The 16,530-nt window shown below is 51.0% G+C and overlaps 5 protein-coding genes across 5 annotated transcripts; 4 read left to right on the forward strand and 1 right to left on the reverse strand.

Moving 5' to 3' along the window:
* Positions 1–146: 146 nt before the first annotated feature.
* Positions 147–4,994, reverse strand: BROUX77_007614 (uncharacterized protein; the record flags this gene model as incomplete). Its single annotated transcript, XM_073752728.1, has 1 exon — positions 147–4,994. The coding sequence occupies one exon, from the start codon at positions 4,992–4,994 to the stop codon at positions 147–149; it is 4,848 nt and encodes a 1,615-aa protein (XP_073601907.1).
* Positions 4,995–5,686: 692 nt separating this feature from the next.
* BROUX77_007615 (uncharacterized protein) lies at positions 5,687–7,807 on the forward strand (the record flags this gene model as incomplete). Its single annotated transcript, XM_073752729.1, has 1 exon — positions 5,687–7,807. One exon carries the CDS (start codon positions 5,687–5,689, stop codon positions 7,805–7,807), a length of 2,121 nt encoding a protein of 706 aa, XP_073601908.1.
* Positions 7,808–8,589: 782 nt separating this feature from the next.
* BROUX77_007616 (uncharacterized protein) lies at positions 8,590–10,743 on the forward strand (the record flags this gene model as incomplete). Its single annotated transcript, XM_073752731.1, has 1 exon — positions 8,590–10,743. One exon carries the CDS (start codon positions 8,590–8,592, stop codon positions 10,741–10,743), a length of 2,154 nt encoding a protein of 717 aa, XP_073601909.1.
* An 854-nt stretch (positions 10,744–11,597) lies between these two features.
* On the forward strand, positions 11,598–12,764 carry BROUX77_007617 (uncharacterized protein; the record flags this gene model as incomplete). Its single annotated transcript, XM_073752732.1, has 1 exon — positions 11,598–12,764. The coding sequence occupies one exon, from the start codon at positions 11,598–11,600 to the stop codon at positions 12,762–12,764; it is 1,167 nt and encodes a 388-aa protein (XP_073601910.1).
* A 164-nt stretch (positions 12,765–12,928) lies between these two features.
* BROUX77_007618 (uncharacterized protein) lies at positions 12,929–16,519 on the forward strand (the record flags this gene model as incomplete). Its single annotated transcript, XM_073752733.1, has 1 exon — positions 12,929–16,519. The coding sequence occupies one exon, from the start codon at positions 12,929–12,931 to the stop codon at positions 16,517–16,519; it is 3,591 nt and encodes a 1,196-aa protein (XP_073601911.1).
* Between the last annotated feature and the right edge of the window lie 11 nt (positions 16,520–16,530).

Raw genomic sequence — 16,530 nt, forward strand, 5'->3', positions numbered from 1 at the left:
CACAAAAAGTGGGTCGCACCCTGGTCGACTAAAAGTGGGTCCACAAACCCTAACCCGAAAGTGGACCCAACTTCAAATCACACAAAAAGTGGGTCAACATGGATCAGCCCAAAGATGATCCAACATCGGGTCCACGACCCGTAACATTACCCCCCTCCTCTCGTCCGTGTGCGGGGGCCTGTCCGGGCGTCAGCTTCTGGTACGCCCACATCGTCTTCTGTTCCAAACTCGGCTTCAAACATCTCAAGCGCTTCGGTGTCCTCGAAATCAACGCGCGGTCTCCAATCTGGCTCTGCGTATCCGGCCCATTTGACAAGAACTTCTCTGCGGTAGCCTCTTCCAACGCGTCTCTGGCGGCTTCTCAGGATTCGTTCAACAAGGTACTCGGGTTCGCCGTATTCGTTTTCTTCAATTGGCGGCGGTTGCGTGTCGTCCGTTTCTTGCGACGGGAACGGGTTCTGGCTGGCGGGCTTGAGCAAATCGACGTGGAATCTCGGGTGAACATTTGTCGGCACGTCCAACTCAACAACGTGGGGAGAGACAATCTTCCTGACTTTGTACATCGCGTTCGTCCAGGAAAGCTTCTTTGATAGCTGCGGCGTCGAAATATTCTTGAGCTTTAGCCACACGGTGTCTCCGACTTCGAACCGAACCTGGGGGCCTCTCGATCGGTTGGCCTGATCTTCCATGTCCTGTTGTCGCGCTGCCATGGCTGCCTGTGCTAGCTCCCAGCCTTCGTGGAGTCTCTGAATGAACTTCTCGGCGTCTCGGTGTTCTAGCCTTCGCGGAACGGACTCTTCTGCTGTAACTTGCTCGATTGGGCTGACGTGATAACCGTGCGTCAGGAAAAACGGACTCATTCCCATCGAGGTATTCCGGTTGTTGATCGCCAACATGGCCGAGGGGAGCAAGTCTGGCCAATCATACTGCGAATAGGTGATGAACGATCGCAAGTATGTCAAAACTTCTTGATTCATCCGTTCCGTTGCGCCGTCAGTCTGTGGGTGGAAACCTGTCGACAACCGTTGTTCGATACCAGTAAGCTTGCAAAGATGAGTCCAAAACTCGCTCGTCCAGTTAGTGCCTCGATCAGAGACCAGCGCGCGCGGGAAACCATGGTGCTTCCAGTAACACTGCAGAAAACTCTCTGCACATTGTTCGGCCTTCATCGTGTTCATGGCTTCCAAGGCAACACCTCCCGTTAGACGGTCAACAATCACCATCAGGTAGCGGGGATCTCCCGATTTCTTCGCGGGGAGCTCAGTCATGAAGTCTATACCCAGCTCCGAGTGGGGTCGCTGCGGGATCGGAAGCGGCAACAGTAATCCCTTCTTACGCTCGCGCCACACTTTCGACCGCCCACAAACATTGCAGTTCGCACAAAAACGTCTCACATCTCGCGATATACCTGGCCAGAAAAACTCGCGGGACAGAATGGCAAGCGTGCCGTCGCGTCCGGGGTGGCCTGTGATGTGTGAGTCGTGCGTCTTCTGAATCAGTGCCGTCCGTAGGGGTTCCCATTCTGGAACAAACAACTTGTGGCGATATAACAGTGCTCCACGTTGGTCGAATTCGCACTCGGCTATGGATATCGTTATCTTCTTGGTCAGCGACGGGGGAAAACTTCGTTCGCCTGCTGCCAAAGCTTGGTACATTTCCTGCATATCCGAGTCGTGGTCCTTCGCTTGGTCCCAAAGCTCTTGGAGGTGCGGTTGCACAAACAGTCGTGATCCGTCCGGGACATTGTCGGGGCTTTCTGCGATGTCACCAGCTGCCACAGGCACCGTTGCTGTGTGGGGAATCCATTGGTCCTTGATGAGCTTCATGATCCGAGACTTCAGGCGGTCGTCATCTTCGCCTTGCGGAACATCTTGCTGTCGTCGACTGAGGGCGTCGGGCTTTCCACTCTTGCTGCCTGACCGAAACTCCAGCTTAAAATCGAACTCCGAAAGCATCTGCGACCACCGAACCTGGCGCTCCGAAAGTTTGCGAGTCGTCATGAAATACTGTAGGTTCTTGTGGTCGGACAAAATCTTGAAAGGCGCTCCCAAACTCTTAAGTTCGCCTCGCCATTCCTCAAGGCACTTAACCACTGCCAAAAGCTCCTTGTCATGAATCTCGTAGTTAACTTCGGCAGGACTCAACTTCTTGGAGAAAAACGCAACCGGACGCAACTTGCCGTCATCATCAACCTGGGATAGAGTGCCTCCAAGTGCCCAACCAGAGCAGTCGCACTCCACCACCGTCGTTCGGTCTTCGTCCCACATTGCTAAAACTGGTGCCGTGATGAACAAATTCTTGAGCGTCTCGAACGCGCTCTCTTCGGCTTGGCCCCATTTCCACGGGACACCCTTCTTCGTTAAACTGACCAAAGGGGCCGCCACTTCGCTAAACGAGTCGATGAACTGACGATAAAAATTGGCGAATCCGATAAAACTGCGGACCCCTTTGACGTTGGTCGGCGGAACCCATTCTCGTATAGCGGCAACCTTCGCTGGGTCAACCTTGACTCCTTGGCCGGCCTGAATGATGAAACCCAAATACTTCGTTTCCGTAACTGCGAACTCGCACTTGTTAAGGTCCAAACACAGACCCGCATCTCCCAACTTCTTCAGCACGAGCTCGACCTTTTCCATGTGCTCCTTGCGACTACCATCGGTATAAATCAACACATCGTCGAGGTAGGCGGAACAGAAATCGTCCAAATGTTCACGCAGAGTGCTGTTGATGTATCTTTGGAAGGTCGCTGGTGCTCCAGTAAGTCCAAAAGGCGTAACAAGCCACTCGTATAGTCCAAATCTTGTCCGGAAAGCCGTCTTCCATTCATCGCCCTCTTTGACACGAATCTTGTGAAACGCAGCGCGGACGTCAACCTTGGTGAAGTAACGGGCCTTGGCTAACGAACGCAGCGTCTCGCTAATGAGGGGCAGGGGGTAGCGGTCTTTCTCCGTGATGGCGTTGATACCACGGTAGTCGACACAGAATCGTAGGCCACCCCCGGGCTTTCGTACAAACAGGACTGGCGCACCACCGGGCGAACTGCTGGCTCGGATCCAATTCTTGTCCAAGTGATCCGAAAGTGTTTTACGCAGGACCAAGAGTTCATCTCGAGACATACCGTACAGCGGGCCCCACGGGACTTCTTTCTCTTTGCCGTTGTTGTCCTTGGTTAACTTGATAGCGTGGTCGATACCGGGGCGGTTGGGCGGCAAATCTCGTTTCTCATCGTCTAAAAACACGTGGCCGAGGTGCTTCAGTTCTTCGGGAAGCTGCTCGGTAATCTCTCCTAGGGTCATGCGACGCTTAACTTCAAGAGCCTTGTTGATGTCGTGGATCGTGGCGGCGAAAACCTGGATCTCTTCCTTCTTTTTCTTGCTATGGCGAATCTCAGCGGCGAAAACAGAGGCCATAACCATGTTTGCCTTTGCGCCTGGAACATGCGCGTCGAGCCAACCTTTCTCTCGAACCATAAGGGCGTCAGCTCCGGAACCTAGACGAATAACTCGTTCCTTGGCCAAATAAACGACATCGTTGCGCTCCATCCATGGCTTTCCCAAAATCATGTCGTAAGCTAGATTGGGGATAACGTAACCATAGACTGTTTCTTTGCGTCCGTCGATGTCGAGCTCACAAAAGGCAATTTCCGAAATCCATCTCTTCTTTTCGTCATTCTCGGCTAACCGTAGCTCACGCTTCGTTATCGGCATCCGTTGCAAGCCTTTCTTTTTCACCAACGATTCGTTGAAGGCTGACGTTACTAGGCATCCGCTATCGAACAAGGCGTCACAGTAGAAGGAGTTGTCGATAAAAGCTTCGATCAGGAACGGGGACGAATGCATCTGGGAAATCGCTTGTTTGGGGGCATCCGTAATCTTTGTCTTTCGTGGCGAAATAGGTTCATGCCGGTCCTTCGTGGGGGATTCTCTCCTGGTAACCTTCTTGTCGATACTGTGGTTCTCCGGGGTTGTCGTTGCATGTACTTCTGCGGGCGATTCTGCTGGGCGAAACTTCGGGCACCTAAACGAACGATGGCCCTGCTCTAAACAACGGAAACAGGCTTGTCGTAGTCGTGCCTTTTCGATATCAGATTGCGCTCTCCATGGCGCTCGTGGCTTCGGGGGTTCAGCAAACTTCTGCTGGCTCTTCTTTTCTATAATCTTGGCAGCGGTCTCCAACTGGGAGATCAACGCTGCTACTTCTGACTTCTGCTGAAACTGTACTTTCCGGACCTGTACTTCGGGTCCGTCTTCGGTGTCTTCTTCGTCTGTCGATTCTTCCGCGGCTTCAGGGATCGGGAACTCCTCTTGGTCGACTGGCTGTTGCACATACCACGTGCTGCTAGATCCTTCTCTATATCTTGCTTCGTATTGCGGCAAGCACTCAACTCTTCCAGCTATAGTCCGTACTTTCGTCACCCACTTGTTGTAATCGTCGTCGGGTAACTTCTTCGGAGTGAGGTGGTACTGTAATGTGTCGTTGAGGGCCGCATCTATGAATAGGATCTTGCATCTGTCGGGCCAATGCCAACCTCCACAGGCGCTCAGCGAATATTCGTAGTCTTGCAGAAACGCGTTGAAAGTCTGCGCTTCTCCCATTCTCATGGTCATCAACTTCTGACCTGCCTTCATCACAGCTTGCTTGTCGGTGAACTGGTCGTTGATGTGTTCTAAAAGCTTCTCCCAGTCCCAGTCGTGAGCTTCCCCTTGATCGAGCCAAAGATCCAAACGTGGCTGCTGGCTTTGGGGAATACTCATAAAGATTTCGAAACATATTTCGCTGGGAGTGAGGCGGTGGCGATGGCTGATCCGGGCTCTAAGCTTCAGTTGATTGAAGAAACGCTTGAACGAAGAGGGCTGACCATCCCACTGGGGCCATGAGATATTGTGTGTGGGAGAGGGGGAACATTGTTGGCTCGATAACAGCTGATGCACTGACTGTAACAACTGGAACGTGGTAACATCAGGCTGCGGGTTGACTTCGGTCTGCTGGGGCATGGTGGCGACCTGGGGTGGCAACGTGGCGGGGAGGAAAGGCGGAAAACTGGGGGTCCTAGGGCTCAACATGGCATAAGATTGCACTTGCCCAAATAGGATAAAAACAAACAGGTAGAACAGGGATAGGAACATATCCAAATAGAGGGATGAAAACTGTATATAAAACTTCTTGAACGGATCCCGTAACTCCAGGGGATCGTGAGAAAACTCAAGAAGATGTTAAAGATAATATGTGACGGGTTTCACTAAGTATGAGAGAATCTCATAGTTATGACCAAATGCTGTTTATTATCTTTAACATAGGGAAGAAAAGAAAGAAAAGGAAGAAGAAAATCTAAACTAAAGATGGGGGAACTGGCTCTGCTTTATAGGCGTTCGACAATCCAGTTGTGTGCGCCCCACCAGGGCAACCAGCCCTATGACCCCTGTACAATAAAAGTGGAGCAACATCCGTGCACATAAAAGTGGGTCCCGACCCTTGTGACACAAAAAGTGGGTCGCACCCTGGTCGACTAAAAGTGGGTCCACAAACCCTAACCCGAAAGTGGACCCAACTTCAAATCACACAAAAAGTGGGTCAACATGGATCAGCCCAAAGATGATCCAACATCGGGTCCACGACCCGTAACAAAGCCGAAGAGCGCGCGTTCGAGACGCTCAAGAATTTGTTCATCACGGCACCAGTTTTAGCAATGTGGGACGAAGACCGAACGACGGTGGTGGAGTGCGACTGCTCTGGTTGGGCACTTGGAGGCACTCTATCCCAGGTTGATGATGATGGCAAGTTGCGTCCGGTTGCGTTTTTCTCCAAGAAGTTGAGTCCTGCCGAAGTTAATTACGAGATTCACGACAAGGAGCTTTTGGCAGTCGTAAAATGCCTTGAAGAATGGCGAGGCGAACTCAAGAGTTTGGGAGCGCCTTTCAAGATTTTGTCCGACCACAAGAACCTACAGTATTTCATGACGACTCGCAAACTTTCGGAGCGCCAGGTTCGGTGGTCGCAGATGCTTTCGGAGTTCGATTTCAAGCTTGAGTTTCGGTCAGGCAGCAAGAGTGGAAAGCCCGACGCCCTCAGTCGACGACAGCAAGATGTTCCGCAAGGCGAAGATGACGACCGCCTGAAGTCCCGGATCATGAAGCTCATCAAGGACCAATGGATTCCCCACACAGCAACGGTGCCTGTGGCAGCTGGTGACATCGCAGAAAGCCCCGACAATGTCCCGGACGGATCACGACTGTTTGTGCAACCGCACCTCCAAGAGCTTTGGGACCAAGCGAAGGACCACGACTCGGATATGCAGGAAATGTACCAAGCTTTGGCAGCAGGCGAACGAAGTTTTCCCCCGTCGCTGACCAAGAAGATTACGATATCCATAGCCGAGTGCGAATTCGACCAACGAGGTGCCCTGTTATATCGCCACAAGTTGTGTATTCCAGAATGGGAACCCCTACGGACGGCACTGATTCAGAAGACGCACGACTCACACATCACAGGCCACCCCGGACGCGACGGCACGCTTGCCATTCTGTCCCGCGAGTTTTTCTGGCCAGGTATATCACGAGATGTGAGACGTTTTTGTGCGAACTGCAATGTTTGTGGGCGGTCGAAAGTGTGGCGCGAGCGTAAGAAGGGATTACTGTTGCCGCTTCCGATCCCGCAGCGACCCCACTCGGAGCTGGGTATAGACTTCATGACTGAGCTCCCCGCGAAGAAATCGGGAGATCCCCGCTACCTGATGGTGATTGTTGACCGTCTAACGGGAGGTGTCGCCTTAGAAGCGATGAATACGATGAAGGCCGAAGAATGTGCAGAGCGTTTCCTGCAGTGTTATTGGAAGCACCATGGTTTCCCGCGCGCGCTGGTCTCTGATCGAGGCACTAACTGGACGAGCGAGTTTTGGACTCACCTTTGCAAGCTTACTGGTATCGAACAACGGTTGTCGACAGGTTTCCACCCACAGACTGACGGCGCAACGGAACGGATGAATCAAGAAGTTTTGACATACTTGCGATCGTTCATCACCTATTCGCAGTATGATTGGCCAGACTTGCTCCCCTCGGCCATGTTGGCGATCAACAACCGGAATACCTCGATGGGAATGAGTCCGTTTTTCCTGACGCACGGTTATCACGTCAGCCCAATCGAGCAGGTTACAGCAGAAGAGTCCATTCCGCGAAGGCTAGAACACCGAGACGCCGAGAAGTTCATCCAGAGACTCCATGAAGGTTGGGAGCTAGCGCAGGCAGCCATGGCAGCGCGACAACAGGACATGGAAGATCAGGCCAACCGATCGAGAGGCCCCCAGGTTCGGTTCGAAGTCGGAGACACCGTGTGGCTAAAGCTCAAGAATATTTCGACGCCGCAGCTATCAAAGAAGCTTTCCTGGACGAACGCGATGTACAAAGTCAGGAAGATTGTCTCTCCCCATGTTGTTGAGTTGGACGTGCCGACAAATGTTCATCCGAGATTCCACGTCGATTTGCTCAAGCCCGCCAGCCAGAACCCGTTCCCGTCGCAAGAAACGGACGACACGCAGCCGCCGCCAATTGAAGAAAACGAATACGGCGAACCCGAGTACCTTGTTGAACGAATCCTGAGAAGCCGCCAGAGACGCGTTGGAAGAGGCCACCGAAGAGAAGTTCTTGTCAAATGGGCCGGATACGCAGAGCCAGATTGGAGACCGCGCGTTGATTTCGAGGACACCGAAGCGCTTGAGATGTTTGAAGCCGAGTTTGGAACAGAAGACGATGTGGGCGTACCAGAAGCTGACGCCCGGACAGGCCCCCGCACACGGACGAGAGGAGGGGGGTAATGTTACGGGTCGTGGACCCGATGTTGGATCATCTTTGGGCTGATCCATGTTGACCCACTTTTTGTGTGATTTGAAGTTGGGTCCACTTTCGGGTTAGGGTTTGTGGACCCACTTTTAGTCGACCAGGGTGCGACCCACTTTTTGTGTCACAAGGGTCGGGACCCACTTTTATGTGCACGGATGTTGCTCCACTTTTATTGTACAGGGGTCATAGGGCTGGTTGCCCTGGTGGGGCCCACACAACTGGATTCCTGAATGCCTATAAAGCATAGCCAGTTCCCCCATCTTTAGTTTAGATTTTCTTCTTCCTTTTCTTTCTTTTCTTCCCTATGTTAAAGATAATAAACAGCATTTGGTCATAACTATGAGATTTTCTCATACTTAGTGAAACCCGTCACAATTCCTTTTACTGTGATGCTTTATTTGACAGTGGATGCCTTGTAACATCGGCGTTCAACGAGACTTTGGTGAGAAAGAAAGGGCTCCAGCGCATCCCGATAAGAAGACGGGAACTCAAGTTAGCCGAAAACGACGAAAAAAAAAGATGGATCTCAGAGATGGCGTTCTGCGATCTAGATATTGACGGCCGGACAGAAAGAATTTTCGGGTACGTCATCCCGAACCTAGCATACGACATGATTTTGGGAAAACCCTGGATGGAAAGGAATGACGTTGTCTACCTGGCGAAAGAACGAGTCATACGCCTCGGAAGCGAAGAAGATGCCCAAGTTGTGAGAGAAAAAGGATGGCTCGACGCCCATATAACAACCACAAAAGCGAGCATGGTGATGGCATCCGTCTTTGCTGCAGAAATCCGGCGCAGCAAGAAAAAGAATGAAGACATAGAGGTTTTTGCTGCCACCATCGAAGACATCAACAAGGCATTGCAAGTAAAACCTCGTGTTACCCTACAAGAGATCGACAAACGACTGCCTAGCGAACTCAAACACTTGGCAGAAGTGTTTTTAGACGACGAAAAGGACGACCAACCCCCGAACCGCCCCGGAATAGACCACGCTATCAACCTGACGAAAGACAAACAAGGGCGAGAGAACGAAGTCCCGTGGGGTCCCTTGTACAGCATGTCCCGCGACGAGCTGTTAGTCTTACGGAAAACCCTCTCGGACCATCTGGACAGGAATTGGATTCGAGCCAGCAGCTCTCCCGGCGGCGCGCCTGTTCTTTTCGTACGTAAGCCTGGAGGAGGGTTGCGCTTTTGCGTTGACTACCGCGGCATTAACGCCATTACTGAAAAAGACCGATACCCGCTTCCTTTGATCAGTGAGACACTACGAGCGTTGTCTAAGGCGAAGTACTTCACAAAGGTCGATGTTCGTGCCGCTTTCCACAAGATTCGCATAAAAGAGGGAGATGAATGGAAAACGGCCTTCCGCACACGTTTTGGACTTTTTGAATGGCTGGTGACGCCTTTTGGACTCACCGGAGCCCCTGCAACCTTTCAACGGTATATCAATTCAACCCTGCAAGAATATTTGGACGACTTCTGCTCCGCGTATATTGACGACGTCCTGATTTACACCGACGGCACCTACGCAGACCACATGGAAAAAGTTAACCTCGTCATCAAGAAATTGGGAAATGCAGGTCTCCGTTTAGACATCGACAAGTGCGAATTCGCAGTTTTTGAAACAAAGTACCTAGGTTTCATCATCCAAGCAGGCAAAGGTGTCAAAGTCGACCCAGCAAAGGTCGCTGCCATACGAGAATGGACGCCACCCACCAATGTCAAGGGCGTTCGAAGTTTTATAGGATTCGCAAATTTTTACCGCCAGTTTATCGATTCCTTCAGCGACGTGGCGGCTCCACTAGTCAGGCTAACGAAGAAAGGCACCGCATGGACCTGGGGCCCAGTCGAAGAACGAGCTTTCGAGACGCTGAAGAACCTTTTTATTACCGCCCCGGTTCTGGCGATGTGGGACGAAGACAGGAAGACGATCGTGGAATGCGACTGTTCTGGATGGGCCCTGGGAGGAACTCTATCCCAAGTGGACGACGAAGGCGAACTGCGCCCAGTAGCATTCTTTTCCAAGAAGCTGTCCCCTGCCGAGGTCAACTATGAGATTCACGACAAAGAGCTCCTGGCAGTTGTGAAGTGCTTGGAAGAGTGGAGGGGCGAATTGAAGAGTCTTGGCGCCCCCTTCAAAATATTGACCGACCACAAGAACCTGCAATACTTTATGACGACACGGAAACTTTCAGAGCGGCAGGTTCGGTGGTCCCAGAAGCTTTCAGAATACGACTTCCAGCTTGAGTTCCGATCAGGAAGCAAAAGTGGTAAACCCGACGCCCTGAGCAGACGAGAACAAGACATTCCTCAAGGCGAAGACGACGACAGGTTAAAATCTCGGATCATGAGACTTGTCAAGGACCATTGGGTGTCACCAGATGCAGCAGTAATGATGACCCCGGCCCACGTTACCCAACCCGCGGACCGGATCCCTAACGGTGCGCAGCTTTTCGCGCAACTCCACCTGCAGGAACTATGGGATACAGCTAAGACGAAGGATTCGGATATTGCACTCATGTACCAAGCGTTGGCCAGTGGCGAACGAAGTTTTCCTCCTACCATCTCGAGAAAAGTCACGATCTCTATAGCGGAATGCGAGTTCGACGAGCGCGGCGCTCTAGTATATCGGCACAAACTGTTCGTGCCTGACTGGGAACCATTGCGAACTGCGCTGATCCAGAAAACACACGACTCACATGTCACAGGACACCCAGGTCGAGACGGCACGCTTGCGATTCTGTCCCGGGAATTCTTTTGGCCTGGCATTTCAAGAGAGGTGCGCCAATTCTGCGCCAATTGTGACGTGTGTGGACGATCCAAAGTATGGCGAGAAAGAAAGAAGGGACTCTTACGACCACTGCCTATCCCTGAACGACCACACTCGGAACTCGGTATCTGTCATGAATAGCTATCCTGACACTGCTCATGCTAAGGGTTATGCATGAGACCTACCCCACTCTTCTTTTCCACAACGCCGAAGGTCGGCGACCTATGAAGATGCGCTTATGGCACAGGTTGGTCTGTGTAGATCGTGAGTTGATCAACGGATATGAGGTTGTCGTGGGATGTGCTGAGCACGGGTGCTCTGATAGACGTTGTTCTGCTGCTGCGGAGTTTTCTTGTTGCAATTGCCATTGCGTGCGTAGGTGGGGGTTGTTATCTGGTTCGATTGTTACGAACCTGTTACGTCTTGTTTACACGAGACTTATCTTTTGTTCGTAGTTAGATGTTGATTGTTTCTAGCTTGGGAAGACAGAGTTTTGTCAGGAGCGCCGACAACATAAATATCGTCGTCTCCTGCCCTGAGTTGATCAGGTTTACTCTTGTTCTCCAAGCTTAACAATCACATGCACTTGCTTACCTTCTTCTTCTTCTTTATACCATTCTGTTCTTGCTTTCTTTGCAGTTCAACCTTTCTTCTTCTTTGAAGTGTGTGATTGTTCCTCCTCCTTCCTCTTTGTGCCGCTCTATTCTCAGAATAGCCATCTAAGTTGTGTGTTGCCTCTTCATCTCAACCGACCATACGTCTTAGCACTCTGTCTAACTGACGTCTTCCTCCACAGGCCCGACTGTCCACCTCAGGAACCTATCATTGTCCCGAGTCGTTGGCTGTACCCGGAACCCTAATCCTTTCTTCGGGCCCTATCCGTAATATTTTGTTAAGCTTCATTTGAAGACCCGACGCTATTACAACTTTGGCTCTCTTTGGCACTTTTTTCTCTCCTCATTTATTTTTCCCTCTCTATTACGTTTCAACTCGCAATGGCCCTCACTCGCGAAATGATCGAGCATCTCAATACGTTCCTCCTGTCGATTCCTGACCGAACTCCTGAGAACTGGCATCTCGGTGCCCTTCCTAGGGAGTTCAGTGCTGAGATCAAAATGGCTATTGTGGCGGCTTACATGTCTGGTCTGCGCACCGACGATGGTGCCCCGCCCATCCCCGTTGGCTCTGTTCCTGATGCGGCTCAGGTTTACTGGGCTGCGTTCCAGGCTGGCGCTGAAGCCCGCTTCAACTCCCTTGAGTCCCTTCCCCGAGTCAAACGGGAAGAGGATGCCGATCCGTTGAAAGAGGCCGACAAGCATCTTGATGTCGTGCCCTATGATGGCAATCAGCAAGGCTTCCAGGCGTTCCAGAGGCAACTTGCGGTCAAATTTGCTGCTGCACCCAAGCACCACCGCACGGAGCAGCGCAAGCTGATGACTGCCTTCTCCTACCTTAGAGATGGCGCTCTGGATTGGGCCATGCCTCGGATGGACCCGGCCACTGGACACATGAACTTTGAAACGTACGACGATTTTATGAAATCGTTAGCTGAGGCTTTCGATGACCCTGACTGGCGCATGACTGCGACCCAGCAGATCTTCGACTTAAAGCAGACAGGTACTTGTACTGCCTATCACTCTGCTTTTACAACGCTGTTGAAGAAACTCGGTTGGGCCGACGCTGATTTCACCATTGCACTATTTCAGCGAGGCCTCAAGCCCCACATACAGGACGCTCTGGCTTGGAACACCTATCCTGCCCCTAAGGGAACGCTTGATCAGTTCGCTAATTTCTGCAACACGCTGGACAATACGATCAACAACCGAACCCGGGGAAACAACGGGAAAATCCAACCGCCTCCTGGTGTGGTCCCCTTTCAGCAAGATTCTCGTTCGAGAAATGCTGGCGCCCAAAAAGCTGTCCCCAACACCAAGCCAGCTAAGGGTACCTCTGCAGGTCCCGATGCCAACGGTCTACCCTTCCGTAAGACTGCTGACGGCAAAATGGCAAAGGGTGTTTGTTGGAAGTGTGGCGCAAAGGACCACATGCTAAAGGCTTGCCCCAAAAACAACCTTGCTCTTCGCGCAGCTACTGTCCCTTCTCCCTCCACTTCTACCCGGGCTCCCTCGACGGCCCCTGCGCCTGATGCGTCAAAAAACTAGAAGGGCTACCGACCCATTCCCCTCTGGTCCTGGCTAGCCCTGACGCTGCTGATGAGGGTCTCTTGAGAATCAGCACTTGTTCTCTTGATAATGCTATCGATTATGGTAACTCTCCCCCTCTGGTTATTCCTGTGACAGTGAATAATTCCATTGAGGCCTACGCTATGGTGGATTCGGGATCAACAACTTGTTTTGTGGATTCTGAATTTATAGCAAGGCATCAGATTCCTACTGTTCTCAAGGCCAGAGCCGAGTCGCTCCATGTTGTTGATGGTAGTGAAACTGCTGCGGGTAAAGTGACCCACCAAGTTCCTTTGTCCCTCTCTTTTCCTAATTATTCAGAAACTTTGGTTTTTCAAATCACGAAGCTTGGGGGCTACCACATCATCCTGGGGAAATGCTGGCTCGACGCCCATAACCCGGAAATTTCTTGGCCTTCCAATACGCTCAAGATATCGGTTACTTCTACCGCCGATGGCAATGCTGTGGCAGCTTCTGATTCTTCTTCTTCTTCTTCTTCTGTTTCGACTGCTTCTACTGATTCTGGCGCTTCGTTTGATTTTTCTTATACAAAAAACGACAAAAATATTGCTTCTACCGCTGGCAGTCAGATTGAGGGATCTGCTCCTGCTTCAGCCACTTCACCCCTTCCTTCTTTTATTGCACAATCGTCAGCTGTGTCTTGTTCCTGTGTGACGGTGTCGTCTCAGGCTTTGCATCGCTTTGCCAAAGCTGAGAAACTACAGATTTATCGTGTCACCGCTCAGGAAGTCCTGGATTATCTCAATCAGGAGGACCTAACTCCGGAACAAGAGCATGCACGGCTCCTTGAACGCATCCCGAAGAAATACCATGACCTACTTCCTCTGTTCTCTCGAGAAGGTGCTGATCAACTACCACCTCACCGGGACATTGATCATGCGATTAACTTCGTTCCCGATGCGAAATACTCCAAGGCCCCGCTGTACGATATGACTCCACTCGAGTTGCAGGCTGTCAAAAAATATCTAGATGGCATGCTTGCTAAAGGCTTTATTTCCTCTTCCTCTTCGCCGCTGGCTTCCCCGATTCTTTTTGCTAGGAAGCCAGGCAGTTTACGATTCTGTGTTGATTTCCGAGCCGTCAATGATATCACCATCAAAGACGTAACTCCTCTGCCTCGGATCAATGAATCACTGCGCACGGCGGCTACGGGAAACATTTTTACAAAGCTGGATCTGAGAGCTGCGTACCACTTGATTCGCATCAAGAAAGGTGATGAATACAAGACAGCTTTCAGAACTCGATATGGCATTTTTGAGTACAATGTGATGCCGTTTGGGCTCACCAATGCTCCTGCCACGTGTCAGAAATATGTCAGCGAGGTCTTGTCGGAGTATTTGGACATATTCTGTGTCTGTTACTTGGATGATATCCTGGTGTTCTCTCTGAACCAAGAGGAACATGATGTTCATGTGCGCAAAGTCCTGCTAAAATTAGCGCAGGCCAGTCTGTTTGTCAAGGGTGAAAAATGCGAATTCGACAAGACTGAAACTACCTTTGTTGGCTTTGTTATTTCAGCCGATGCTCTGAAGATGGACCCCGCTAAAGTTGCGGCTGTCCGTGAGTGGGAGGCTCCCCGAACTGTTAAGGGAGTCCAGTCCTTTTTGGGTTTTGCCAATTTCTATAGGAGGTTCATCCGTGACTTCTCTAGAATCTGCACACCTCTCTTCGAGTTGACTAAAAAGACGCAATCTTTTGTCTGGTCCTCTGAATGTGAGGCAGCATTTCACACCCTGAAGGACCTTTTCTGCTCTGAACCTATCCTCAAGCACTTTGATTACCTGTTGGACACTGTTATTGAAACAGACGCGTCTGACCGTGTAATATCTGCCGTCATGTCTCAATACCACCCGACTGACAAGGGGCTTCTACTACACCCCGTGGCCTATTTCTCTCAAAAAATGAATCCTGCCCAGTGTAACTACGGCGTAGGTGACAAGGAGTTGTTAGCCATTGTGGAGTCTCTAAAGTCGTGGCGATTCATGGTTGAAAGTCTGGAAAAACCTGTTCTGGTATTGACGGACCATCGGAATTTAGCCGTTCTTAAGCAAATTCCGGCCATGAACAGACGGCAAGCGAGGTGGGCTATGGAACTGAGCGAGTACCGTTATGTCATCACTTATAGGCCTGGCTCCTTGAATTCTAGAGCTGATGCCCTGACCAGACGCTACGAAGACCTCGTTTCTTCTTCTTCTGAGGAGGATAAAGAGCTGTGTGCTCCTATTATTCCCCCTGAAAATTTTATTGGTACCATGTCTTTGGTAGACGAGGTAAAAATCGCGCTATCCACGGACAAGTGGGCTCTTGATGTTATTTCTGCTCTTCGAGGCCAGTCGACCAAACCTCCAGATGTGGACCTCAGTGTCTGCAGGCTTGACAATGACGGTCTTTTGTTTGTCAACGACCTTCTATATTTGCCGAACGAGGATCTACGAGTTCGTGCATTGAAGAATTGTCATGATATTATGCCTAGCGGACACCCTGGACAAAAGAACACTTTTGAACTTCTTGTTCGGGAATACTGGTGGCCCGGGATGCGTCGTGATGTCATCCGGTACATCCGAAATTGTGAGGTCTGCCAACGGATCAAGTCCGCGCGACATAGTCCCTACGGTCTACTGAAACCTCTGACCATTCCGCAAGCTCGGTGGACATCTGTGTCCCTTGATTTTATCACCGGCTTGCCGGTCTCCAATTCTTTTGACATGATTCTCGTTGTCGTCGATAGGCTTAGCAAAATGGCTCACTTTATACCTTGCGATTCCTCGCTGGATGCTGCAGGTTTTGCTAAGCTCTATTTGTCAGCAGTGTATAGGCTCCACGGTCTGCCATTGGACATTGTGTCCGACAGGGGTAGTCTGTTTACGTCGGCTTTTTCCAAGGCTTTAGCCAAACTGTTGGGCATAAAGCAAAATCTGAGTACTGCGTTCCACCCTCAGACCGATGGTCAGACTGAGCGTGTGAACTCTATTTTGGAGCAATACCTGCGGGGTTACACCAACTATAGACAGGACAATTGGGCTGATCTTTTGCCCTTGGCGGAGTTCTCTTACAATGACTCCGAGTCCAGTTCTACTATGCTGACGCCCTTCTTTGCGAACCACGGGTTTCACCCCAGAAGTGGGCGTGAGTCGCTCCCAGTCTCTGTGGAAAAAGGCCCGTTGCGGAACTTTGTTAAAGAGCTTGACAACATTTGTCAGTTTTTAAAGACTGAAATTACGTGGAGCCGTGAGCGGATGACCGAGTACGCGAATCGACACAAATCTTCCGCCCCTCTCCTTCGAGAAGGGGACTTAGTGTGGCTTTTGAGTAGAAATATTCGAACTACTCGTCCTTCAAAGAAGTTGGACTTCAAGAAGCTTGGCCCATTTAAGATTCTACGGAAGGTGTCTTCGCATGCCTACGAGTTGGCACTCCCTGCCACTATGAAGGTTCATCCCGTCTTCCACGTTTGTCTGCTGGAACCATGTGCGTCGGATCCTCTTCCTGGCCAGAAAAACCCTCCTCCTCCTCCCGTCATAGTAGATGGCGAGGAAGAATTTGTGGTCAAGGAAATTATAGGCGTGTCTTCGCGTGGCCCTCTGCAATATCAAGTAGTTTGGGAGGGCTATGAACATGATGGACCCTCCTGGGAACCTCTGGACCATTTAGCCAATGCACCTGAGAAGGTTGCAGAATTCTACAAGAGGATGCCTAACGCCAGACGATCTTAGTACTGCTGTGG

This window comes from Berkeleyomyces rouxiae, assembly GCF_048999995.1.
Source record: "Berkeleyomyces rouxiae strain 22BRR77 chromosome Unknown BrBRR77_ptg000012l, whole genome shotgun sequence".
Lineage (NCBI taxonomy): Eukaryota > Fungi > Ascomycota > Sordariomycetes > Microascales > Ceratocystidaceae > Berkeleyomyces > Berkeleyomyces rouxiae.